This window comes from Podarcis melisellensis, assembly GCF_964234715.1.
Source record: "Podarcis melisellensis genome assembly, chromosome: 1".
NCBI classification, from domain to species: Eukaryota; Metazoa; Chordata; class Lepidosauria; order Squamata; family Lacertidae; genus Podarcis; species Podarcis melisellensis.
In genome coordinates, this window is record NC_138528.1 from 112,919,222 (window position 1) to 112,944,380 (window position 25,159).

At 43.9% G+C, this 25,159-nt stretch overlaps 2 protein-coding genes across 6 annotated transcripts; one reads left to right on the forward strand and one right to left on the reverse strand.

Annotated features, from left to right (window-relative positions):
* Positions 1-158: 158 nt before the first annotated feature.
* Positions 159-18,139, reverse strand: PLEKHA3 (pleckstrin homology domain containing A3). Of its 5 annotated transcripts, none has more exons than XM_081898782.1 (9): positions 18,004-18,139; positions 16,840-17,174; positions 10,771-10,887; positions 8,334-8,489; positions 6,512-6,648; positions 4,670-4,834; positions 3,343-3,386; positions 1,824-1,939; positions 159-429 (listed from the first exon to the last, which is right to left on the reverse strand). In XM_081898782.1, exons 2-9 carry the CDS (start codon positions 16,877-16,879, stop codon positions 305-307), a joined length of 900 nt encoding a protein of 299 aa, XP_081754908.1. In that variant the 5' UTR covers positions 16,880-17,174; positions 18,004-18,139; the 3' UTR covers positions 159-304. The 5 variants fall into 5 exon arrangements, with proteins under 5 accessions (XP_081754908.1, XP_081754909.1, XP_081754910.1 ...); XM_081898783.1 differs by having other exon boundaries at positions 17,910-18,050; XM_081898784.1 differs by lacking the exon at positions 18,004-18,139 and adding an exon at positions 17,863-17,988.
* On the forward strand, positions 18,004-24,746 carry FKBP7 (FKBP prolyl isomerase 7; the record flags this gene model as incomplete). Its single annotated transcript, XM_081898836.1, has 4 exons — positions 18,004-18,443; positions 19,780-19,931; positions 23,782-23,915; positions 24,031-24,746. 4 exons carry the CDS (start codon positions 18,004-18,006, stop codon positions 24,190-24,192), a joined length of 888 nt encoding a protein of 295 aa, XP_081754962.1. The 3' UTR covers positions 24,193-24,746.
* Between the last annotated feature and the right edge of the window lie 413 nt (positions 24,747-25,159).

Genomic DNA, 25,159 nt, shown 5'->3' on the forward strand with positions numbered 1-25,159 from the left:
TTTTGTCAAGGCTCTAAACGACCATCACACTTTGTAAAAAGGAGGGCTACATTTGCAAATGTACATTACCTATCCGTCGAACCATAATTTGTTTCAAAAATGCACAAACTGAAGGTTGTAGGAAAATATTCTTGCAAATAAACTATATAAAGATAAAATACGCTTTGAAGTTAGTTTTTACATTATTCTATAAAGTGCAGAGAAATCCTTCACACAGGGAACGAACTACCCCCTACGACAACAGGAGAAGTACAGCAGCTTTTGCATAGCATTACTTAAGAGAAAGGTGTTTCCCTTCAATTCTTCAGGATGTAGGCGGTAGAGTCTCTTCTCGTTCTGATTGTTTCTTTGACACCAACAGGGCTGCGTCGGAAATGGTTGAAGGCGCCAAGTCTCCATTGAGAGTATGCCTGGAACAGTATGCTGGTCCTACAAAGAGACAGATCGGGGTTTGTTTTTAACTGTGCCTTTGAAAATGTTGCATTTAGTCATTTTGGCTTGATGGCACACAAATGTTGTGCTCCATCCTATCCAATGTGCTCAGCACAGAACTCTATGGCTGAAAGAAGCATCTTAACCCCCCTTCATCTTTCCCTGCTAGACCTTGACAAGCTGGGTGCGTTATATAAATTCAGACTATTTGACCATCCAGCCCAGTCTTGTCGACCCTGATTGACTCTTCAGATGTCCTTTTCCACACCTCCAAATGGGGCAGGGCATAAAGAGAAAGGATCTAAGTTCGGCCCAGTAAAAATATACAGGCATGATTTCAATTCTTAAAAGTTATTAAGTGGGGCTACTTTGAAAGTGACTTGGAAACTACAACTAATCCAGAACGTGGCCGCTAGACTGGTGACTGAGAGCAGGCACCAGGACCACATAACACCAGTCCTAAATGATCCACATTGGTTCCAAGTATGTTTCCAAGGACAATTCAAGGTACTGGTGCTGACCTTTAAAAGCCTTGTCCCTCTATAATTGAAGGAACATCTCCACCCCCACTGTCTAGCCCAAGACACTAATATCCAGCTCTAAAGGCCTTCTGGTGGTTCCCTCGTTGTGAGATGTGACATGACAGGGAACCAGGCTTCTCGGTAGTGGTGCCCTCCCATCAGATGTCAAGGAGATTAATAACTATACAACTTTTAGAAGACATCTGAAGGCAGCTCTGTATAAGGAAGTTTTTAAAGCTCAATGTCTTATTGTGTTCTTCTATCTGCTGAAAACTGCCCAGAGTGTCTGGGGAAAACCTAGTCAGATGGTAAGAGTACAAATAATAATTTTATTATTATTATTACTAATATTAAAAAGTCTAGAGCAAGTCTCCCAAACCTATTTCCATCAAGCACCAAATGATGAATACTGATATTTAGATAACCCAAATCTCTGAATTTAATTTGTGGTATGTGTGCGCAGAGCAATCACTTGTAGGCAGCACATGTATGTTTAAATGGCCACATTTCCCTATGAGAAAAACAGGTGTGATCATCATTCCTGTATTTACTGTGAAGAAACTCACTCCTATAAACTAACATGCACTTCACAATGGGCAGCAGCATACCTGTGCTCCTACTTTTTCATACCTACGTTCAAAAAGTATAGATGGAGTCCAGGTGGAGGCTCTTGAATGTGCCAAAAGGCAGGATGCAAATTCCTTGAGCACCCAGCTTGGCTAGGGCAATGCAGGAGACTACGTTGCTCGTTTCTATAGCTGATTTGTTATAGGATAGATAATGGCCACGGAGTCTTCTATCTCAACGTAGAACAAGAATCCAACTGAAGCACAAAGATAGTAGAATGCACATGGGTACAGCAGAACTTACTGTCTATATCGTCAGGGGGAACATCTACAGAAGGTTCTGGATCTAAGACTGTCCTTCTCCACCTTTGGGATAACCGGTGAGAGGATGAATTTGGTTCTTTTACAGAGTGACTGCTCCTGCAAATGAAACAGCATTGCTCATTTCATTACGTGTCCTTAACACCCAAAGTTCTCTCCAGCTCATCTTACTTAATTTTAAAAATGGTCTTTGTTTGGTACACATTCCTGAAATAAGGTACCTAAAAAGATTAAAGAGAGACAGGAGTTCTGTACATGGAAGGGATCTCCATGAGCATCTACTCACAAGATGTATTGTGCTCTTTCTGAGAATCTCCTGCATGATAGAGCCTTGGTAAGGGTAGATGTATAAGAGGCATGGGCAGGGCTTTGTGTTAAATCGGGAATGGCTGGTGGTGCTGAAGTATTTGATTTTAAAAGAAAACGCATGCCCCAGATTCAGTGCCCAAGGTGATTCAAAGAAAATTAAACAGAAAGCAACCCAATGAAGTTAAAACAATGCAAAACAATTTCTTGAATAGGCAGGCAAACAATCCAAAAATCAACCCCCCAAAATCAACTAAATAATAGTCATGGGGTTGGCTCCAGATTTGCCCTTTGGGGAAATAAAGAGCTCTTTCCGTTAGTGTAAACGAATGAGATCCAGCACAGCCTCTCACTGGAAGAAGCAGAAGGCCATTTTCCCCTTCCCTTTGAAATCCCCACAGTGCCACCTCTCCTGTTTGTTCTGCAGGGTCTTTAACCCTCTGAAACATGTTTTCTTTTGGGAGGGGCATAGGGAAACACAAATCAACAAAAAATCCCCTCTCGTGTCCTTCCCTTTCTTCCATCGAATGCAGCACTGTTGCAATGTGCCTAGTTAGTTGGTGACCAAGAGTTGGAGGCCCAGGCTCAAAAAAACACCTATACAGAGGATAGGTGTGAGGATAAAACTGGGAGGGAGAGGACCACGTATGCCACCTTTGGCTTCTTGGAGAAAAAAGGTGTTATCTAAAAGAAACGTAAATATACAGATAAACAAGAGCTGTAACCAAGGCTGGTTCTTGGCTACAACTGGTGGTTATTGAGAACAGAACTTAAACGCAAGTCCTGGTTCAGATGACATGCTATGCCAAACCTTGGTTTAGTGTGACAAAGCAATAAATAAAAAGTACCAGAGAGAAGCATGCTATCTGTCAGGACCCTCCATATTTGTGCAAGTCTTGCAATGCAGCTTACTGTGGGTGGTATTCAACAACGAAATTTTACTCATAGTAGATCCATTGAAGTGAATGGACCTGACTTTGCCATGCTCATTCATGGCTGAATACCATCCTGCGAGTTTGGATTAACCAGGAAACAGATAACTGCTTTTTTATTTGAGACAATACAGGGCTTCATATAATAATAATAATAATAATAATAATAATAATAATAATAATAATGAAGAACCTTTCTTTTTATTGGTTGGCTGGTTGGTTTCCACACTTTAAAAAGTAATACGTTCGCCATTTTGTACTTACCTCTCTGGATTACAAGTACCTGGGTGGCTAACAGAACGTTTCATCTAGAAAGTAATTTTAAAACAAAACAGGTTATTACATACTTCCTAATTCTTTATTGGTTATCTGTATCTTAAGGACGATGCTTTCTTTAATAAAGAAAAAAAAAAGGGATGGATTGGGTGGGTGGGTGTTTGTTTTATTTTGAAGCAGGTAATTTTAAACATAGGATGCTGTCTCATATAGAGTCAGACTACTGGTCCATCTAGTTCAGTATTGCCTACACTGAACTGGCCAAACAATTAAACCCCTGTGTTGCAAACAATTTTCAGTAATATCCAAGGCAAGTTGACCAAGTACAACAATGCGACGTCAATATAAACAATATAATCTATACAGAACATTGAACAGTATGAAATATATGAAATATGCCTCTGTACCAAATGTACAGAAATCTTATAAATCTCTGAAAGTCACAAATTATGCACTCTTGATGGATTCTCTTGAAAACATAGAACCAAATAAACATAACTGTACATATGGTTTTGCAGAGTGTTTCCTTGGATATTACTACAATGAACTAGCAGCAGCTTTCCTGAGATTCAAACAGGAAATTGCCCAGCCCTACTTATTTATTTCATAAAATTTATAAACCTCTTGATAAATAAATAAATAACCCCCCCCAAACCCTCAAAGCAGTGAATATGTTGAGGGCTGGACCAGGGTACGACCTCCTGTGTACAACAAAGCAGATGTTCTATCATGGCCTCCCGTTTTAGAGGTTAAAAACAGAAATACATAAAATAAAACAATAAACATAGATCCAGTGTGGCCAGGTGGTTAGAGTGCTAACTAAGGCTGGAGGGTGACCAGAGTTCAAATCCCCATTCATCCACAAAGCTCCATGGGTAATTTTGGGCTCTTGGCCTACCTCACAGAGTAGTTGTGAGGATAAAACAGGGAGGAGCCATGTAGGCCGCCCCAGAGCTCCTCGGAGAGAGGGCAGGAGAAAAATGACAAACGTATTTCGCTCACAAATAAATCCCACTGACTTTATTGGGCCCTGAAAGGCCTCACTGACTACCCCAAAACATATCCAAGTTTGCTTCCACACACACATGCAGCCAGGCACTTGCAGACACTTAAAAATGTAAACACTTATTTCCTCGTGAGGATCGCAGCCTTAATTACTCTTGAGAGAGGATCAACTCATTGACTTGGGAAAAGCAGACTATGGCAGTTTGGGGGAACCTCTCCTTTTGAAAACCATCCCACCACCATACTCTCTCAAATTCTCTCCAGCCTGGGGGGGGGGGGGTGAGAAGAGAGAGATTAAAAAATGTCCAACCATTTGCACAGGTGAAGGCGACACAGGAGAAACTAAAGGATCCGGATGAGGCAACTGAAACATCTCTGGCTTGAACTTGGCATTTGCTATTTTCACACATTCTTCGAGGGTCGTGATAAATGTGTCACAGGTAGCGCTGAGCAAGGAGGACGCTTCGTTCATATTCTGGAAACACGGGAAGCAATTGAGAAAGGTGAATTCACTTAACATTTGTTGCCCGGTAAAAGCTTTTTGGTGAAACAAGAGACGCTGACTGGGCAACACGTCAACTCTTTAATGAACTGCAAGCTTGTGTAGCATTCTTCTTGGCTCGTATTTTAGACTGACTGCGAGGAACGTTCAGCATTGACTACTGGCAACGCTGCCTGGGGCTGATAGTGTCCCAACAGCCTCTGAAGGGGCCACAGATTTCATATCCCTGCTGTAAAGGCAGACAGAGACATAAAAGTAGGCCAAAACTCCGCTGGTGTTTCTGTTGTGGTGTAACAATTTTCTCTGGTGCAACGGAAGGATGAGCATTTTCATTTGCGAATGCCAAGGGCCTGAAATTCCTGCTAACCAGGGTGGATAATAATAATTAAAAAATCATATTTTTAAAATTTAAATCAGATTTTTAAAATAAAATGCTTTCGGAGGAAAAATCCTACTAAAGTTAGTTTTCTATTTAAGTTACATTATAGTCCAAAGACTATTCATCAGGAAATAAGGATCGGTTTAAGTTTTTCATGTGTGCTAAAACTCAGTCTAAGTTTTTTTTTAAAAAAAAAAATGTTTAACCACATCAGTTATGGTAACAAACATGGATACATATGCTATAATGTTATTGTTTTAGTTAAATAAATTGTTTAAATTGTTATTAAGGGAATGGTTATTTTTCTCCTTCCAATAAAGTACAGCAGAAAAGTTGTCCAAATATAAAGTTAACTTATTAAACCTCACAATAATTTCATAATTGTTGCTGCATGTATTTCAAATAGTATAACCAAATCAGTAATTTTTGATATAACTACTCTGAAAACTATTCTGAAAATTTATTGTTCCAAAAATGAAGCCTTCATCTAGTTTTAAATATTAAGATTATACCAGCAAGAATGAGTCTTTCTGTAAAAAAAAATATGATTTCAATCAAGTCTTACTGACTAGTGATTTAAATTGTGATTTAAATCAAATCCAACCTGCTGCTAACTGTGCAATCCTATGAAAGTCTACTCAGAAGCAATCTCTCTTGAGTTCAGTGGGACTTGCTCCCAGGCAAATGGGTACAGGACTACAGCCTCTGTTTCACACCCACCGTTTCAACAATCCGGTGCTGTTTCGCTATTTTCACGGAATGCCATTTTACCAATTGTTGCTGCTCTTTCTGTTTTTTGCCTGCCTTTTGCAATTAAGTTTTCTACTATTTATTTTGCTGTTTCATATTGATCTTTATAGGTAATTTTATTTGTGCAGGCCCCTTTCAGTAGACCTGGAGATGAAAGAGTGATGTTTTTTTTTATATTTATCTAAACATTTACATGCTGCCCCATAACAAAGTTCTATGGGTGACGCACACTAAGTATGGGTGACAACAATCTAAATAGAAAGTCATAAAATCTAAAGCAACCTAAATACAACAGGAAAATAAAAACACACCAACAACTCCAAAGTTAAAAACACAGATTTAAAAACTTGAGAAGACCAGACTAAATAGGCAATTTAATATATACATAAACCAAAAGTAATTATTGAAACTAAAGAGTTGTATTTGGGCCCTACTGGACAAAGTAGTGGGTCCACCTTAATGCTGATGCTTCTCCTCCCAATCCAAAACAAATAATATTAATTAAAAAAATGATCCGATACCTCAATGCTGGGTGACAGGTGATTTTCATCATGGTGAACGTATTCTTGGATTGTATGAACCTGCTGCATTAGAAGGTCACAGTAGAGACGAAGCTCTGACATTTTGGTTTTCAGAGATTCATTGGTTTCATTAACTTCTGCAAGGACATTGGGAAGCAGAAACTTCACTGGTCAGGTACGTGAGTTCCCGTGACAAGTTTTAAGATGTAGGCATTTACAGTGGTACCTTGGTTCGCAAAACGCTTTGGTTCCCAAGCGCCAAAAACCTGGAAGTGTTCCTCCGGTTTTCGAACGTTTTTCGGAAGCCAAACGTCCGATGCAGCTGTCGACTATTGTTTCCAGCGCACCTGCAACAATCAGAAGTTGCGCCTTCGTTTTCGAACATTTCGGAAGTCAAACGGACTTCTGTAACGGATTAGGTTTGGCGCTTTTGTTTTTGCTATTTATTTTGCATTTTTGTTTTTGAGGCCTTTTCAGCTCATTTGTTTTTGTGACTGTGTGGAACCCAGTTCAGCTACTGATTGATTGGTTGTGTCACTGTGGAAATGGGTAAAAGCCCCCCAACCAAACAATGACTATCATCAGTGCAGTAAGAAAAAATAATACTTTTTATTTTTATCATCAACAATACTGTCTTCTTTATTTTATAGTATAGTACATTGATTATTGGGGACGCGGGTGTCGCTGTAGTCTAAACCACAGAGCCTAGTGCTTACCGAACAAAAGGTCGGCGGTTCAAATCCCCGCGACGGGGTGAGCTCCTGTTGCTCTGTCCCAATTCCTGTCCACCTAGCAGTTTGAAAGCACGTCAAGTGCAAGTAGATAAATAGGTACTGCTCCGGCGGGAAGGTAAACAGCATTTCCATGCGCTGCTCTGGTTTCGCCTGAAGCAGCTTAGTCATGCTGGCCACAGGACCCGGAAAAACCGTCTGCGGACAAACACCAGCTCCCTTGGCCAGTAAAGTGAGATGAGCGCCACAACTCCAGAGTCGTTTGGGACTGGACATAACTGTCAGGGGTCCTTTACCTTTACAGTGATTATTGCTTTCATTTTACGGCTCAAAGGTCTCATTAAATAGTAAGATTCATGTTAAATTGCTGTTTTAGGGTTTTGAATTTTTAAAGTCTGGAACAGATTAATTTGTTCTGCATTACTTTCTATGGGAAAGCGCACCTTGGTTTTGGAACACTTTGGTTTTGGAACGGACTTCCGGAACGGATTAAGTTTGAGAACCAAAGTACCACTGTATATTCCTTTAAACAAAAGGAATGTCTGACTTTTATTATTATTAGTAGCAATAGTAGTTACATTTGATAGTCGCTTTATACAACAACAAATGTCTCCAAGTGACTTGACTTAAGATAAAATACAAACAGGAGCCAGGGCCAATGAGCCAACTAATTTTTGCTCTTTTCCCATCCTCCTCCTATGATGGCAACACTGAGACTAAGGAGGAGGAAGCTGGTCGCCAGGGCCACCATATAGACTGGATGTAAATAAGAAGATAGACAGGTGATGGTTGGCTAAGGGCAGATTGAGGTAGCTGGGGCAGGGCAGACCAGCCTCTACTCACAGTGAGCTGGGCCCCTCTTGTCTTTTAATATCTCTAGGGTGCTTAGAAAATACTATGGGCTTTACTAGTGTTAAGAAATAATAATGTAAGGAGCTGTAAACCTCAAAACCCCTCGAAAGTGTGCCACCTACTGCCACAAATAATTACTTTACATTTGATGGGCATTTGACCGATAACTACAATAGTTAAAAACCAGGTGTTTTTAGTAGGTTGTTTTTGCTTTTTTTAAAAAAAGAAAGTATGAGTACCTTTTTCTTTTTTTGTTCTGGTGTCTGCCAAACAGGCTTTCGAGCTCCCCAGGGCTACCAGCCACCGCTGTCGTTCAGCTGCATTAACGGCTTTCATGTAGAAATGCTGTTCCCCTGGGATGATTAACTCCATCCTGGTGCTGTCGGTCGGATGAACTTGCGACAGGGGCGAGATAAATTAGAAGCACAGATTTTTCAAAGACTGCCTGGAATTACAGAGTTAATACTTCCCTGTTACGACTGTCCTACTTCCAATATCTTGCCACTGTGATCCATGCGACGGTCACCTCCAGGCTTGATTATAGTAACTCGCTCTACGCGGGGCTGCCCTTGAAGCTGACCCAGAAACTCCAGCGGGTGCAGAATGCCGTGGCGAGACTCCTTACGGGGTCCTTGCCGTGAGATCATATTCATCCAGTGCTACACCAGCTGCGCTGGCTCCCAGTGGAGTACAGGATGAGGTTTAAGGTGCTGGTTTTAACCTTTAAAGTCCTATACAGCCTAGGACCCTCGTACCTACGGGACCGCCTCTCCTGGTATGCCCCACGGAGGACCTTACGGTCAGCAAATAATAACATTTTGGAGGTCCCGAGCCTCAAGGAGATTAGACCCGGCCTGGTGGAACACTCTGTCACAGGAGACCAGGGCCCTGCGGGATTTGACATCTTTCCGCAGGGCCTACAAGATGGAGCTGTTCTGCCAGGCCTTTGGTCAGGGTTCAGTCTGATTCCCCCTCCCCTTTCATAAGAACTTGCATGAAAGTGGCCTCCCAATTTTTCTCACAGGCTCATATAAGTTCAGCACAAACAGTTGGGCCTGGTAAGCATTTCAGGTCCCCAACCCTAATCTGCGGGTTGCCATCTGATTGGATTTTATTCTGATCCTGATCTGATTTTAGGATGTATTTTAATTGATTGCCTGATTTTATTTTAATGTGTTATACATTTGATGTTAGCCGCTCTGAGTCCGGTTTTGGCTGGGAATGGAAGGGTAATAATCATCATCATCATCATTATTATTATTATCATCATCATCTACTATTATATCAGTCCATCATCATCATCATCATCATCATCATCATCATCTAGTATATCAGTCCAGCATACAGTGGTACCTCAGGTTAAGTACTTAATTCGTTCTGGAGGTCCGTACTTAACCTGAAACTGTTCTTAACCTGAAGCACCACTTTAGCTAATGGGGCCTCCTGCTGCTGCCGCACCGCAGGAGCCCGATTTCTGTTCTCATCCTGAAGCAAAGTTCTTAACCTGAAGCACTATTTCTGGGTTAGCGGAGTCTGTAACCTGAAGCGTATGTAACCTGAAGCATATGTAACCTGAGGTACCACTGTATTGTTCTCACAGCAGCCAACCAGATGCCTTTGAGGAAATCTGCAAGCAAAACCTGAGTACAACAGGGCTCTCCCCATGGGCAATTCCAAGCAATTGGTATTCAGAGGCAATGCTGCCTCTGACAGTGGAGGTAGAATATAGCCATTGGGTGGAATTCAATGTTGCACTCTTCCAATCCCATGTGGATAGCTCAGTTGGTAACAGCATGATGCTGGTAACACCAAGGTTGCAGGTTCGATCCGCAGGGTCCCTTCCAACTCTACAGTTCTAGGATTCTATATCCCAATCATTCCAGCAACACAAGCATACCAGCCTGCCAGATGGAACAATACCCTCTCCCCTGCACTATTCTGGGGGGTTCTCCCACCCCCCCACCCACCCCAGAAGCCTATTTCAGGGGCATGGGGGGCAAAGAGAGGGAAAGCCCCATTGAAAAAGCAGAAGTCCACGCACAGGGTGGTTAGGTGAATCCTGCCCACTGTTAGTCATACTCCGCATAGACCCATTGAAATTAAGGGGCCTGACTAATCTAGGTTCATGAATTCCAATGGTCTACTCTGAGTGGCACTACCACCAGATATAACCCACAGTTTTTCACCTGAGTTAAGGAAATCAAAGGCAGCAGAGCCTCTCTGGGTGATTCTGGAGAACAGCGGGGTGACATTGGGCAAGAAAGAGGTGGGAGGAAAACCCAAAAAAATGAAGTAGCAAAGGGAGAAGTAGACCCTTAATTACTGGACCTATGACTATATACAGTAATAACATTTTTACTGGGCAATATACCCTCCAAAACTGGTTTGAAGTCCATATTGTGATACCGGTTTCATAGTTTTTGACCTGGCAATATATTGCGAATCATTATGTGTATGCGTGCGCGCAAAAATCACAATGTGGGAAAAACTGTGAAGCCAGCCAACGCCACTACATAGCTCCATCCTTATTTCAGAAATTGTGATATATCGGTATATCACGATGTTTAGCTGGCGATATATTGCAATATTGGAAACCAGATATCGGCCAGCCCTCCTGCTCACGTTAGATACCTCAGCCTAGAATGTAAGGAGAGTTTTCTTACTGAGAGAGCCTACCTTTGATTTCACACACTGCCATCTTTATGCTGCCTTTGCTGCCTTTGCAAACATCATCCTGCGAATCGTAGTAAGACAATATCCCATTATCAAGAACAAACCAGCGAGGCTGCCAGCCTAGGGAAACAGTGCAAACAGAAAAACAACAACATTAATCTGCTTTGTTTCAAAATGCAATTATCACACACAAGCAACAGCACCGTTCCTCAGTTTAGACCTCTTAGTTGTAAGCAAGATTTAAGTCTGTTTATTTAATTTTTAAAATCAAAACAGAAACTCACATTAATAACATACAAATATGAATCCACATTTCCCAGATGACTGTATCTTTGCCAGCTCTGTCAAAGTCCCGTACTATTTTTAAAAACTCGTGAAATAATTGATGCTATTTGACTAAGTTATAGTAAGAGAAGATCCACTGAAATCAGTGGACAAGTTACATACTGACCAACTTAAATCCACTGATTTATTTGAGTCTACCCTGAAAATGACTTAGTTGATTAAGGTAGTGGAGAACACTTTGCCCTCCAAATGTCGCTGAACTAAACTCCCATCATCTACAGAAAGCATGGCCAGGGATGCTGGGAACTGAAGTTAAGCAATACTGGGGGTGGGGATATATTGGGTACCAACTAGCACTTTTGGTTGTTCAGATACTATCAGTAAGATGTAAGAACATAATGATAAAATTCAGTTTAGTCACTATTTTGTGGGCCACTGTGCTGGCACAGCAGCACAAATCAGGATGAAGGCACCAAACACCAGGACAAGTGGGATTTTTTTTTTAATGTTTGGTGTTTTATTATGTTTTTATATGTGCTGGAAGCACCCCAGAGTGGCTGAGGCAACCCAACCAAATGGGTGGGGTATAAATATAATTGTTGTTATTGTTATTACTATTATTCGGTGTCCTGGGCTTGTGACTGCTCCTGTCTCCAACATGCACGAAGTTACTAGCATGGTACTGGTGAAGGCAGTCAAGGGAAGAAGTTGGGCAATGGTCCCCCAATGTAGCTCTAATGAACAAAGCTGTGGAATCTGTTTAGATCTGCATTTGGGGTGGGGAGTGGAATTGGCATATACAGTGGAACTTAATCCGTTCCGGGAATCCGTCCGACTCCAGAATCTGTTCGCAAACTAAGGCACAGCTTCTGATTGGCTGCAGGAGCTTCCTGCATTCAAGCCGAAAAACGTTCGCAAACCGGAACACTTACTTTCGGGTTTGCAGCATTCGGGGGCCGATTTGCTCAGTAACTAAGCCATTCGGGAACCAAGGTTTGACTGTACACAAGCAGGATGCCTTGTTTGGATGGAAACTGAACCAGTTTAATCAGCAGACTAATTAATGTGTTCGTTAATCAATGGGAGGAAAAATTTTAATCAATAGGACAGAATTCAGGGCACACTTTGGGAGGGGGTGTCGCTTTTTATTCCGACATGCAAAAATGCCACCCTGTGTTGAAAATACAATGTTTAATGTGTACTGTATTTTTTTTTAAGTGATTTATCATGAGACATAGATCTGTAATTAGCAGACAACCCTAGCAATACGCTGAGGTCCCTGATCACAAATGCAGAGAGTGGAGGGACAGAATCTGAGTGTGTCCTTTTTCCCCAGTGGCAAGGGGCAGGTAGTTGAGTACTGTAGTGCTTTAAACAAGGTAAAGATCAAGAGGGAGATGTAAAGGATGCTTACTATGTAGATTTCACAGCTCTGTGCCTGTTAATTCATGCACAACAAAGCTGATAAGGGAAAAGGATAGCTCACATTTACCAGCTGCTTTTAGGAGCATATGAGATTAAATCTGTAAGTGCATTTAAAGCACTAAGCCGACACATCTGTCTCGCAAGTCACTGATATCTCCACCTAAAGGAAGGCTTTATGAATCTGGTATGACAGCCTGTCTGAACAATACAATGGTACAAGTGTACATTTGGCACTGGAGGAGAAAATACAGTTACTATGAGGAAACCCAATCTTATAAGCAAGAACTGTCCGCATTACAGCCGAGTGTTTTGTCCGCCATCTGTTCCAACCAGTCAAGATCTATTCATGGGAACGATGACATTCCTGAAGGAAAGCACATAGGTGAGTATCACTGCAGATCATAAAAAACCCTAAATCTGGTGCACGCCACAGCGCAACAGAGGCTACTTCCCAGTGGAGTGTTTTTTGCCACCTGCAAATGTGCTTTGGTCACATATTGCAGGAATTTGAACTTCATTCAAGTTGAGCAGAATGAGAAAGGAACTGCAGAATTAAACAAAGTCAGTGGTCCTGCAGTTAAGGTAGAGACCTGATGAAGCAGCTTATGGAACTCATATGGGATCTGCTGCAATGGAACAAAACAGTCCTGTTGTTCTGGCAAGTAAGAAAGCTTTTTCAACAGAATAAAAGGAAACAGCATCCTTTGCTGTCCAAGTGGCCAGCCCTGTAAAATGAGAGAACAAACTGGGACGAACGAATAAATTAAACAAAATGCTCATGAGTTAGTGGAATTTATTCGATGGTTCATTCTACTTGCCCTCTATTATCTATTATCTCTTTATGCTTTAAAGTGCAAATGTATTTTCAGCAAGTATTTCACTTGTATACTCCTTTAAATTAATAACCTACTCAAGAAAATTTTCGTAGAGTGTTCTCTCTTATCTCATTGCACAACGTTTGTACACCCAATCCTTATCTAGCGAAAGTTGGTTACAGACACAGCTTCTTCGGAAAGGCCCAAAAATTATTAAAGTAAAAAAATGACAAGCTGAAACAGTGCTAGTAGAATATAAAATTTCTCCAGTATGATTTATTTTTAAAAAACAAAAACCTCAGTATCTACCAGTTTGGGATGAACAGATCTATTTTCTGCCTTGGTCAATTTTGCATGTGTTTGTTCCATAGTCTGGCTCTGTAGATTTCTACATTAATCTGCAACTTTTTTCCATTCAGAAATTAATATTTAAATGTGCACTTAAGTATGTACCTTATCACAATATGCATATTTAAATACCTATTTTAATTTCAGTGTTACATTTCTAAATGTATTCTGTCCTAAAGTATGCATTTTGATAGGTTTTCCGAGTAGGAAAGTATATTGCAAAATTTGGAAATGTACAAAATCCCAAGGATAATTTATGGTGTGATCCGTGTATTAGCCTAGGAATTCCAAATTAGGTCAGTCTGCTTAAAAAAAATCAGACCAACTACTGTGAATAATCGGCATGCCTTGCATGGTTGTCTTGCCAGCGGGGATAGTTTATTGGGTGGGTGGGTAGGGGCGTGGAGGCTGCAATGCGAATGGTCTTGCCTCCCACAAATCAAAACTGCAAGACCCAACCACCAGCCATCATTATCAGCAGAATCAATCATTCGTCTAGGTTTTCAGTCATGTATTGATATGACACACCAGCTGCAGCCATAGTTATCGAGCATCACTGTATACATACACAAACATCTATATGGCTGGCAGGCAGGCGGTCACAAGCCATTCCTTCCTAACCAATCTCCCCCAACCAGCTACTTCCCCCTCAACATTCCACCAGCCAAATCAACCCAAGCAATCCTTGTTGCCTTGGAGCTTGCCTGTTTCATTATATTTTTGTATACATTTTTAAGTTGCATGTTTTTTTTTAAAAAAAATCCATTTTTGAAAGCTACCCTGAGAATTTCACGGAAGGGAAAGGTATAAAACAAACAAATAACAACTTGTGCTACTTTCTTCCTCTGCATTTCTGCCAAGCGATGGCTCCCACATCTTACTAGCATATTGTGACAAGGAGGGTCAAATATCTATTGTATTCTCAACATACCTGCACAGTAGGGGGTTCTTTTTCATTCACATCTACTTGCTTCCTTGAACTGCCCCAAAGCTATCTTTGAATGTCAAGGTTCATCACGAGGGTCTTATTTGTTCAAATAGCAATGTATGTGTGCCGGGACTGCTTACAAAGGAGAAGACAAGTCTACTCCAGGGGGCTTACAATCAATGGAAGTGGAGTGAAGTGGGGAAGAACATGAGATTATTTCTGTTAGGCTTAGTTCCTGCAGGTTATTGGCTCTATGGGGTTGTTCTGATAGCTCCATAGAACAAGTATATGAAATGTTGTCTGTCCTTTCAGACAAGATACCCTCTCTGTCTACATTCAACAGAGTTTGCTGTGGTCATGTGAAGTCTCTAAATTTGCCGAAGGGGCCTGGGTAAAATTAAATGTCCTATCATGCTACAGATCAAATAGTGTCATGTTAGGAATTATGGCTGGGGCAACCCTACAAAATGCTTCCGAACCCTACTGTACCTTTTACCATAATTATTTTTCAAACGTTTCCTTCTGTTACTTCCCCCACCCCCAGCCATGCAATGCAACTCCAAGCCCTCTTTTATCTGTCAGCGGCCATATCTGCCATTATCTCTGCGTGCAGCCTTATTTACTCAGCCAAGTTGCTAAATTTAAAGCAGGGAAGACACTGTTAAAAGCACAGGCAAACAGAGTGCAACTTTAATTACACCTGCAGTCACCATATATATTTTGGGTAGGAGCTCTTGAGATATAGCAGGATGATAGATAATAAAAGAGGGAAACTCTGGTGAGAACCTAGATGTGATCAAGGCAGCCAATTTGCCCTTCAATTGTCTCCTATGTTTGCATTTAAAATTGGCAAGTGAAACTTGGTAGAACCAAGGTAGGGAACCTGTTTCGGCATGAAGGCCACATTCCACTCAGGAGACACAAGCCGGTGCCTCAGGGCACAGCCATAGCAAAAAGTGGAGGAAACAAAGAATGCAAACATCACCTCTGTACAGTAGATGAGCTCACTCATGTACCCTCAGCTACCCTCCATCTCAGGAAGCAAGAGGCATTGTCAGAGTTCAGGAACACATTCCAGCCAGACAAGAGCACTCAAAGAGGGTGTGACCTAGGACCAGAAAGGGGTGCATCTGGGAGGGAATGGATTGGCCAGGAAAGTCTCAGGGGCCAGTCAGAGCAACTTGGAGGGCCGCAGCCAGTTCTCAGGCCCTTGGATCCCCCACCCAAGTCATGGAGCAAAAGGGCAGTGTTCAAAATTCGCCAGGCACATTTTGCACCTGACTACCAGCGACCAAGTGAAGCTATCTGATGTCTCTGCCATCTGAAGGTGCATGCCTGGGGATCCTTGGATATTGACTATTTTCACACATTAGCAACACATCCAGCTGAATTCAGCCAGTTATATTTTATCTGCACCATCAGAATGGATTTCAGGAACCCAAAAGTCATACTGAGAAATACGACTTTTGAGCCGTCTGGCTGAAACACGGCAACAAGGCATTCTGTTTTGGCGACTGTAGCCCTTATTTAAAGAGCCATTTGGCGCCAAGCTAATATACCTGAGTTTCTAACACTGCAAAATGGGCATAATATGAGAGAGGACTCCCCCTTTCCATACACAATCGCCTCTCCTCTCTGCCCTGCGGGGCTGCCAACTATTTTATCCAGACCAGCTCTAAGATTTCATTTCATTGCACTTTTAATTTGCATACAGCCTTTCTGTATTACTATACACATGGCGGCTTACAAGCTGAAGAAACAACAAAATAAACAGCAAAGATCGCACACCTAATAACAACCCGGTATGAAAAGAAACTCATGATGACTTAAAAACAAACGACTTCTATCATAATCCCATAATCCATTAGATGACAATAAGGAAAGATGAGGTAAACTTGGGGGGGGGGGAGGGAGATGGATGCACACACAAGCCCCTATCCTGGAGCACTTTTGACAGGCAGCGAGGATTGTTTCCCACCCCACATTAAATGGCCATAGACTAGCATGTGTGGGAAGGGGCTCTCAGATCAGGGGGCTGGCAGCACTAGGCCAAACGCAGGAGCGCACGCTTTGAAGCGGCGGCCTTTTGCTTCCCTAGCCCTAGCCAAGCGCGCCTTCCATTCTGCCAGGCAGAAACCCGGTCCAAGCCGCCAGGCAGCCACCCCCAACCCGGAAGCCGGCGCCCGGGCTCCAGCAGCGTCGCCAGGGACGACGACCGAACAACAACCACGGGCGGGCGGCCCTCGCCCAGGTGCCCAGGTCGCCCCTCACCTGTGATGTAATTGGTCCACTTGTACAGAACTCCTTCCATAGTTCAGCGGCGCGCTTCGCGCAGCATCCTGCTCGCCCTCCTCCGGAGAAAAGGCAGCAGGAACGGCGCGGGCCCTCTCTCCCCTTCGGCGCTCTCGAGCAGACGCGGCGGCGGCAACCGGCCCCGCTATGTACATGGACGGCTGGGTGGTTTAGCTTAGCGGGGAAGCAGCGGCAGCGGCAGCCGCCTTCGGGTCCGGCTGGCTTTGGGGGTGCTGCGCGGACTGGGTTGTGCGGGCACGTGCGGCAGGAAGAGGAGCGGCGGAGTCATGCATTGCCTATGCACATCGCAGCCACTGGGGAAACAAAGCGGTTACCAAACCCTCTCGCACAGGCTGCGGCTGCCTCCCTCTTCTCCTCGCCGGCCTCTTTCTTTCTTTTTCTCCTTCCCCTTTTCCCCCTCCCCCCCCCCCCACCTTTCACGGGCCTTTGCGCTTGGTGCCATTGACCCCGACGTCTCATTTACTTCCTGGATGAAAGGGGCTGGTGGATGAAACAAAAACAGAAAAAGCAAGCTACGCGCACACGCATAAGGGCTGCTTGCCTCCACCGCCTGTCCGAAAACTCGAGCGCCACGTCTGCACTGCAGCCTTCGCCGGGCGTAATTAATATATATTATATAGATCTACCCTGCATATATGCGATCGCTCGCTTTGCGCATTGAGCACGGCGGCTTTCCACGTTTAAATACACCCGCTCGCCTTTCTATTCTGCCTGGCCCGCTCGAGGCTGCAACCCTTATGCTCTCATCTGCTCGGAAGCAGCTCTCCAGTGAACTTGGCGGGACTGACTTCCGAACAGGCACGCACAAGATCGGGCTCCGGCTTTTGTTTCTTAATTTTTAAAAAAGCGTCTCCTCCGGCCTCCCCCACCTCGGGCGCAAAATGACACCACCGCGCAGAGAAAAAACGCTGCAGCGACGCCGATTTGCAAACCAGGAGGAGCTCCCCTTCCCGATTACAAATCTGCAATCTCTGCATCCACCTGCAATCCTGCCCACTTGGGCCATCCTTCCCCAAACGAATAGCTACCATCGCTCTGCCTAGATGGGGATGCGGGAGGAGACCTTCAGCTCCGGGGATTAAAGCGGCTCCGCGCCGTCGTGCCACCTCCCGAAAGACCTACATGGGGAAGGCGGAGGAGGCAGAGCGGGCCAGCAGCGCAAGCGGGGCACATCCCGCGCCGCCCGCGCGTCCGCCGGAAGGAGGCGAGGCGAGACAGAGGCTGGAGCAGCCCCGGGCCGCGCCCCTCTCGGCTCCCGTGACGTCGAACAATGCCAGTGCCACGCAGCCCCGGCGAGCAGCGAGGCAGATCCCGCAGCCGCGATCTCGTGCTCCAGCAGCTATGCACTTCGCCGCGGGGATCTGTTTCTTCCTCCAGGCTTTCGCCCTCGTAACCCTCCGGGCGGACGGGCAGAAGAAGGAGGAGGGCGCCTCCGCCGACGAAGTTCAAATGGAAGTCGTGCACGTCCCCGAAAACTGCCATCCGAAGAGCAAGAAGGGGGACCTGCTGAATGCCCATTACGACGGGTACCTGGCCGGGGAGAAGTCCAAGTTCTATTGCAGGTAAGGCAATCCAAAGCTTGCATGCACGCACTACGGTTTATAACCCATCATTTGAAAAATAAAACTGTAACTTTGGTTTAAGAAGGAATTAGGATCCTAGCTTATATGTGTGTGCAGTGTTAGAAACTCAGATATACAGGGTAAGTCCTTTAAAAGAGCAGTGGCGTAGCGTGGGGGGTGCAGGGGGGGGCGGCCGCACCGGGCGCAACATCTGGGGGTTAGGGTTAGGGGGCGCAAATCCATGGGTTAGGGGGGGGGCAAATTACTTGCCTTGCCCCGGGTGCTGACAACCCACGCTACGCCACTGTAAAAGAGGCTCTGTGGATACAGAGTACACATATTCCACAGGCCCTCTTTTAAAAGACTCGCCCTGTATAAGCTAGGTGCCAAATGCCTCCTTAAACCAAGGTTACAGTCGCCAAAATGCCATTTCTTGGGATGTGGGTGGCGCTGTGGTCTAAACGACTGAGCCTCTTGGGCTTGCTGATTTAAGGTTGGCGGTTTGAATCTGCTTGACGGACTGAGCTCCTGTCTCTCTGCCCCAGCTCCTGCCCCAACCTAGGAGTTCGAAAGCATGCCAGTGCAAATAGGTACCGTGACAGCAGGAAGGTAAACGGCGTTTCTGTGCACTCTGGTTTCGGTCACAGAGTCCCTTTGCGCCAGTAGTGGTTTAGTCATGCTGGCCCCATGACCCAGAAAGCTGTCTGTGGACAAACACTGGTTCCCTCGGCCTGAAAAGCGAGATAAGTGCTGCAACCCCATAGTCGCCTTTGACTGGACTTAACTGCCCAGGGGTCGTTTACCTTTACCTTTTTACCTAAAGTCTTATTTTTCAAATGATGGACTGACTGATTGATTATCAGTTAAACTTCTGGCTAGTTCAGATGACAACCTTGAGCTGGGTTAAAAACTTAATGAAGAAAATCACTTTATCCAGGGACAGCCCAGATAAATTGGCCTATTCCGACCTCGTTTTCTTAATAGTGACACGGGCTATTCATAACATAAGAATATCCTTCACAACTGTGAGCACGGCAGTAGGGTGGCTTTGAAGACAAGCTACAACAGTTAGCTATAACGTTGTTCACCGCTCCTGCTCAGGCTGTACAGAAAAAGCATTTTTGTTCCTGAAATTCATTCTGATTGTGTAAATAAAATATAACAGATATAATTCTACAGGATGTGGTATTAGTGTGTGAAAACAGTCCAGATCCAAGTATCCCCAGGCATTTAAGTACCAATAAATCTTGACCAAAAATGATGTGCTTGTATACTGAACTTGTTTCTTAAACCTGTAAATATTAAATCTCTCTCTCTTTTTAATATTTCTTTGTAGTCGAACACAAAACAACGGCCACCCAAAATGGTTTGTCCTTGGTGTCGGACAAGTAATTAAAGGTTTAGATATTGCAATGCTGAATATGTGTCCTGGAGAGAAACGGAAAGTGATCATACCTCCATCACTTGCTTATGGGAAGCAAGGATATGGTAAAGCAAGGCTGCATGTTAAGGCGAATAGCCATTCTCTCTACTTTAGCTGTATTGCTTTAGCCTATAGAGAAGGAACTGGGATCTATCTATATCTATCTATCACATCTCCAGCCTCTTCCCTACATGTTACTTATTCACTGGCATTTTGTAATGGCTGTAACCATTCAATTCAATTCAGTTCTGTTGCTTTTGTACCTAGCTTTATGGTTCAGTTCAAGCATGTTGCCAAACCATTGTTTGTTTGATGACCAGAAGTAGCCCCACAGGTTTGTTTATAGCCTCCTTTTCCTCTCCTCTTACCTGCAGGTTTCTTCCTTCACTTTCAGCATTTTCCTGACCCTAGTTTGTCCTGATGTTGAAATTGGTAACCTTTCATTAGTACCTTGCCTTCATGAAACCACTGCTTGGATTGAGTTTCTAAATCCTGGTTAGCACTATCCATAGTTTGTCAGTTTGAACATCATAGGGAATTAGCAAAATCCAGGAACTGAGGAAGGGAACCCCATGTGCAAGGAGGGAACATAAAAGCCTGCAGGGGCTCTTCCGGTCCCTGCAGTGGTTTGGCTTTATGTCTGAACTGATCTTAATTTTAGGCCCATACCAGAGTGATGTTGACCACTTATCTTCCAGTCAGAGTGATGTTGAGTAAACCTTCACCATGACTCCAGTCCAGCTAAACTTAGTTGGAACTTGAGATAATTGTGCGTTGAGATAATTGTGACTGACTTGTCCAGTGGGACTTAATCACATCTAACGTTATTGGGCCGAAACCTTTGCCTTTTGAATCTTAGCTGGAACTGGTGAATCTTTAAGTATCCAGGTGCCCAGCTTTGACCTCATTGTGATTTGACATCTGACGTGCACAACATCTCTGTAGGCCAACTTGTGATTCAAAGTCTGCTGAAGTGAAAAATACCGTATTTTTCGTCCCATAGGACGCACCGGCCTAAAGGACGCACCTAGTTTTTTTGGGGTGAAATAAAGGGGGGGAGTTTCCTTTATTTCCCCCCCAAAACCAGGTCGGGGAATCCAAACCAGGTCAGGGAACAGCGGGATGGCGGCCCTCCGCCTCCCCGCTGTCCCCCAAGCTTGTGGGGCTGGCGCTGGGGAGAAGCATGCTTCTCCCCAGCGCCAGCCTCCAAACCAGGTCGAGGAACAGCAGGATGGCGGCGCTGTGCCTCCCCTCTGTCCCCCGAGCTTGTGGGGCTGCCCGATGTCTGCCCGAAGCGTGGGCCGCTCTGCTTCAGCGTGCCCCACGCTCCGTGCAGCAGGCTGCTATCCGCAGCCTAGGGAGCCCTGCAGGAACTCCCGCGGGTTCCCCAGGCTTGCTGATAGCTTCCTGAAGCTCTCCAAGCTTCAGCGAAAGCCTGCATTCGCCCCACGGGACGCACACAGATTTCCCCTTCATTTTTGGAGGGGGAAAAGTGTGTCCTATAGGGCGAAAAATACGGTAGATTTGGCCATCATACCTCAACCAGATTTAACATACCTTGATTTCTCAATAGGTATTCTCAACGTGCAAATATGCACTGCTTGTTTGCTGAATACTAACTGTGACTATCTTTTTTAGGCTGAACTTTTGAAGGAGGCCTTTCTTCCCACGTACAACCCTCTTATATTCTTTCAGAGCATTGTTTGTGCATGCTGAGCAAGATGGCACTAGTTTTGAATGTCAAGAATGCATGTGGCTTTCTAGAACTTTTCACGGGTTTTCCTGTGGTATGTATTACTCTCAGAACTGCTTGCGCTTAAATCTTTTCTCCTTTTTTTAGTTTAGCTACTAACTCTAGAAACCAAGCAGTTGTGTTGCTGAAGCATGTGTGAGGATGTCTACTAAACAATTTTAAGGGGGGGGGGAGGTCTCTGGGCCCAGCACAGGGCAACTTGTGACCCATTGGACACACCAGGCCAGATACATATAATGATCACCCACATACAGAGATTCAGTTAAGTCTCCTATTGCTTCCTGAGACATTTACACAAGGAACGTGTCTTATCAACCTGACAGGCTGGTGAGCTCTGTTCAGTGTAGGGGATCACACTGTCTTAGCCTCTACATTAAAGTTTATAATTTCATTTTTATTTATTGTGAGTTCTGTATATGACGTTTGATCTCCCTTAGTTCTCGGAGAGGATATCTGTTGCAACATTTAGCTTTCAGTGCAGTATGTGGACACTCAAAAATAAATTATAGGACCATCGGCAACTGCCTTATACACTGAGGCAGATCAGTGTCCCATCTAACTCAGTATTATTTTCATTGACTGACAGCAGCTTTGAAGGGTTTCAAGTAGGATACCTTCCCACCCCTACCTGTACATGCCAGGGATTGAACCTATGGCCTGCATGAAAAGCATGTCACTCTAGCACTAATCTTCTGTCTGAACTGCCATACGTTTAGTCTTCATCATTTTAGATGAGTTCCCAAATTCTGTATTTGGCAGCTGCAGGTGCATGGCTTGCGAAATACTTGTTTCGGACTGACTTTGGAAGCTTTCTCCTTCATTACTGCTACCTGTCTGCCATTATCAGTATGCTTTCTTTCTCAAAAGCTGCTAAACTTCGGTACAGTGGTACCTTGGTTTACGAACTTAATCCATTCCAGAAGTCTGTTCTTAAACCAAGGCCATTCTTAAACTGAGGCACGCTTTCCCTAATGAGGCCTCCTGCCGCCGGTGCCCTTCTACCGTTCAGCTTCCATTCGTAGACCGAGGTAAAGTTCGCTAACCGCAACACTACTTCTGGTTTTGTGGAGTTCATATACCGAATAGTTCGTAAACAGGGCTGTTCTTAAACCGAGGTACCACCGTATCCCTTTTGATACAGGAGGATATTGTATCAAACCAGAAGATAAACATGGATTTCCTTTGAAGCCCGTTTTCCTCCTTGAGGTGGAGAAACTTTTATCCCTGAAATCTTAACCTTGCCTACTCCAAAAATCGTATTTCAAGTTTTGTTTTGTTTTTAGTGGAATGGCTGTTCATGCTTGATTGACTAGATAGCCATTTCATATTTATCAAGTAGCTTTCTGACATTCATGAGAAAAGTGTTGGCCTTAGTCCAATGTGGGGGCCCCTGAGTGAACAAGAGGGATGAAGTTCTCCCTGTGGTCTTCCCTGAAGCCTCGCCCACCAAAGGCCAATTGGCAATGCCGATGGACAAAGGCAGGGCCTAGGGCAGGGGTAGGCAACCTAAGGCCCGGGGGCCGAATGCAGCCCAATCACCTTCTCAATCCTATCCACGGACGGTCCGGGAATCAGTATCTTTTTACATGAGTAGAATGTGTCCTTTTATTTAAAATGCATCTCTGGGTTATTTGTGGGGCATAGGAATTCATTCATTTTCTCCCCAAAATGTAGTCCGGCCCACCACGTGGTCTGAGGGACAGTGGACAGCTGAAAAAGGTTGCGGACCCCTGCCCTAGGCTATTGGCTTGCCATCCCCCACCCCAGCCATTACTGATGGCTGAAGCACAGACGACATTTTTCAAGCTTTCTGAAAATGACAAAACAAATCTGGTGGAACTGTTGTTGTTTTTTGTGAGTAGGCAGTTTACTAGTTTAGAATGGCTTGACAATATACTTAGGGCACAGTCCACGTGGGAATACACCCCAAAAAGGAGTGTGTATAGGGGGAAACCCAGTTGTATTTTGCCCCTAATAATCAGGAGGGCTGCCTCAAATTCAAAGTAGTTCAACAAAGCAAAGTATTTAAAAAACAAATATTTATACCAGAGTCCATAATTTACACATTTCCAAATAACCATAAAAAATACTCCAGTTTGTGGTTAAGATTATCTGTCAGATGTGTGTACACAGTTCCCAAAATGGTCTTGTTCCATTTTTAGAACCTGCAAAGATTCCACCTAACGCAACCCTGATCTTTGAGATTGAACTGTATGCAGTAACGCAAGGACCCCGCAGTGTTGAAGCATTTTCTCAAATGGACCTGGATAGTGACAAAAAACTCTCAAAACATGAGGTAACACGGGTCATATTCTGATGTTCCCTGTTATAGCATCTAAACCTAAATTAACACCATTTTCAATACGTAACAATGTTTGAGATAAAAAATCTGTCGATTGTTGTTCCTTTAGATAGACCATTACCTGAAGAAGGAATTTGAAAGAGATGGCAAGAAACGCGACCCTTCCGTTCATCAAGATGTCTTGCTTGATATATTTAAAAAGAATGACCATGACGGAGACGGCTTCATATCTGCCAAGGAATATAACGTCTACCAACACGATGAACTATAACAGATCATTGCTTAAAAGTCTGTGGCAGGAATGGGGAATCTGCAGCCCTGCCAATGTTGTTGGACTTCTGCTCCCATCAGCCCAAATCACCTTGGCCAATGATCAGGGATGATAGGGGATGCAGTCCAACAGCAGCTAGAAGGCCACAGGTTCCCCATCCCTGTCTTATGGACATTTGGATCCCAGTTCAGCAGTTCCTCCCATGCGCACATGGAGCTTTCACAAGGACTTCCCCATGCCCTTCAGTGGAGGGGACACGGCTTTGTTCACAATGTTACCCACTGCATTGAAGGTAGTAGGAAATCCTGCTAGTGGAGCCCCAAATACACATTGAAGTGAAGATGTACCTGTGGAGCTGTCACTACATTTGTAACCAAGTACACAGCTTTTTGTGATTACACTCTTCAGCCCTGTTTGATTTCCCTGGGATTTGTCCATTAGATTAATGGCTTTAACCAAAATGGAATTTCTTTGTCACATAATATTTCATGTACGTTGGTTGTGGGAAATTTTTATACCTTTTTATCATGATTAAAAATGTTACTGAAATGATAGGGGTGGCTCCACATACTTTGTAATTCTTATGAAATAATATGAATTAAAGTCGTAAGAGTTAACGGGGAATTTACAGCTATGCCAAATACTGTATAGTGTTGTTGCTGATGAAGTAATTTCCCTTTTTTGTTTTGTTTGCTCCAAATTGTCCCCCACCCCTGTGGCATCTTTACTCCCCTCATGGTTAACATTCATTTTGAAAATTTGTGGGAGCCATTTTTGGAGCAGATCCAGAGTTGCATTAATGGCACTGAAGCTCAGTTGCACATTTTCACTTAATGGCCTGATTCACACATAATGCTAGCCCAAGGTTTATGTAGCCAAAGTATGGCTTATAGCAGTGTCCAAAAATTAGCCAAGTAGACTAAGCATGTGGGTTTTTTTGTCTGCTTTTTTGGCAACAAACCAGCAT

What these genes read in the sequence shown, in the direction of transcription:
- PLEKHA3 (XM_081898782.1), bottom strand. Translation starts at nt 16,879, where the DNA reads ATGGAAGGAGTTCTGTACAAGTGGACCAATTACATCACAG. An exon ending in CAGAACAAAAAAAGAAAAAG is followed by an intron (nt 6,649 to 8,333) that starts GTACTCATACTT and finishes ATGTCCTTGCAG; the next exon opens with AAGTTAATGAAACCAATGAA. An exon ending in GGTACTTGTAATCCAGAGAG is followed by an intron (nt 1,940 to 3,342) that starts GTAAGTACAAAA and finishes TTTCATTTGCAG; the next exon opens with GAGCAGTCACTCTGTAAAAG.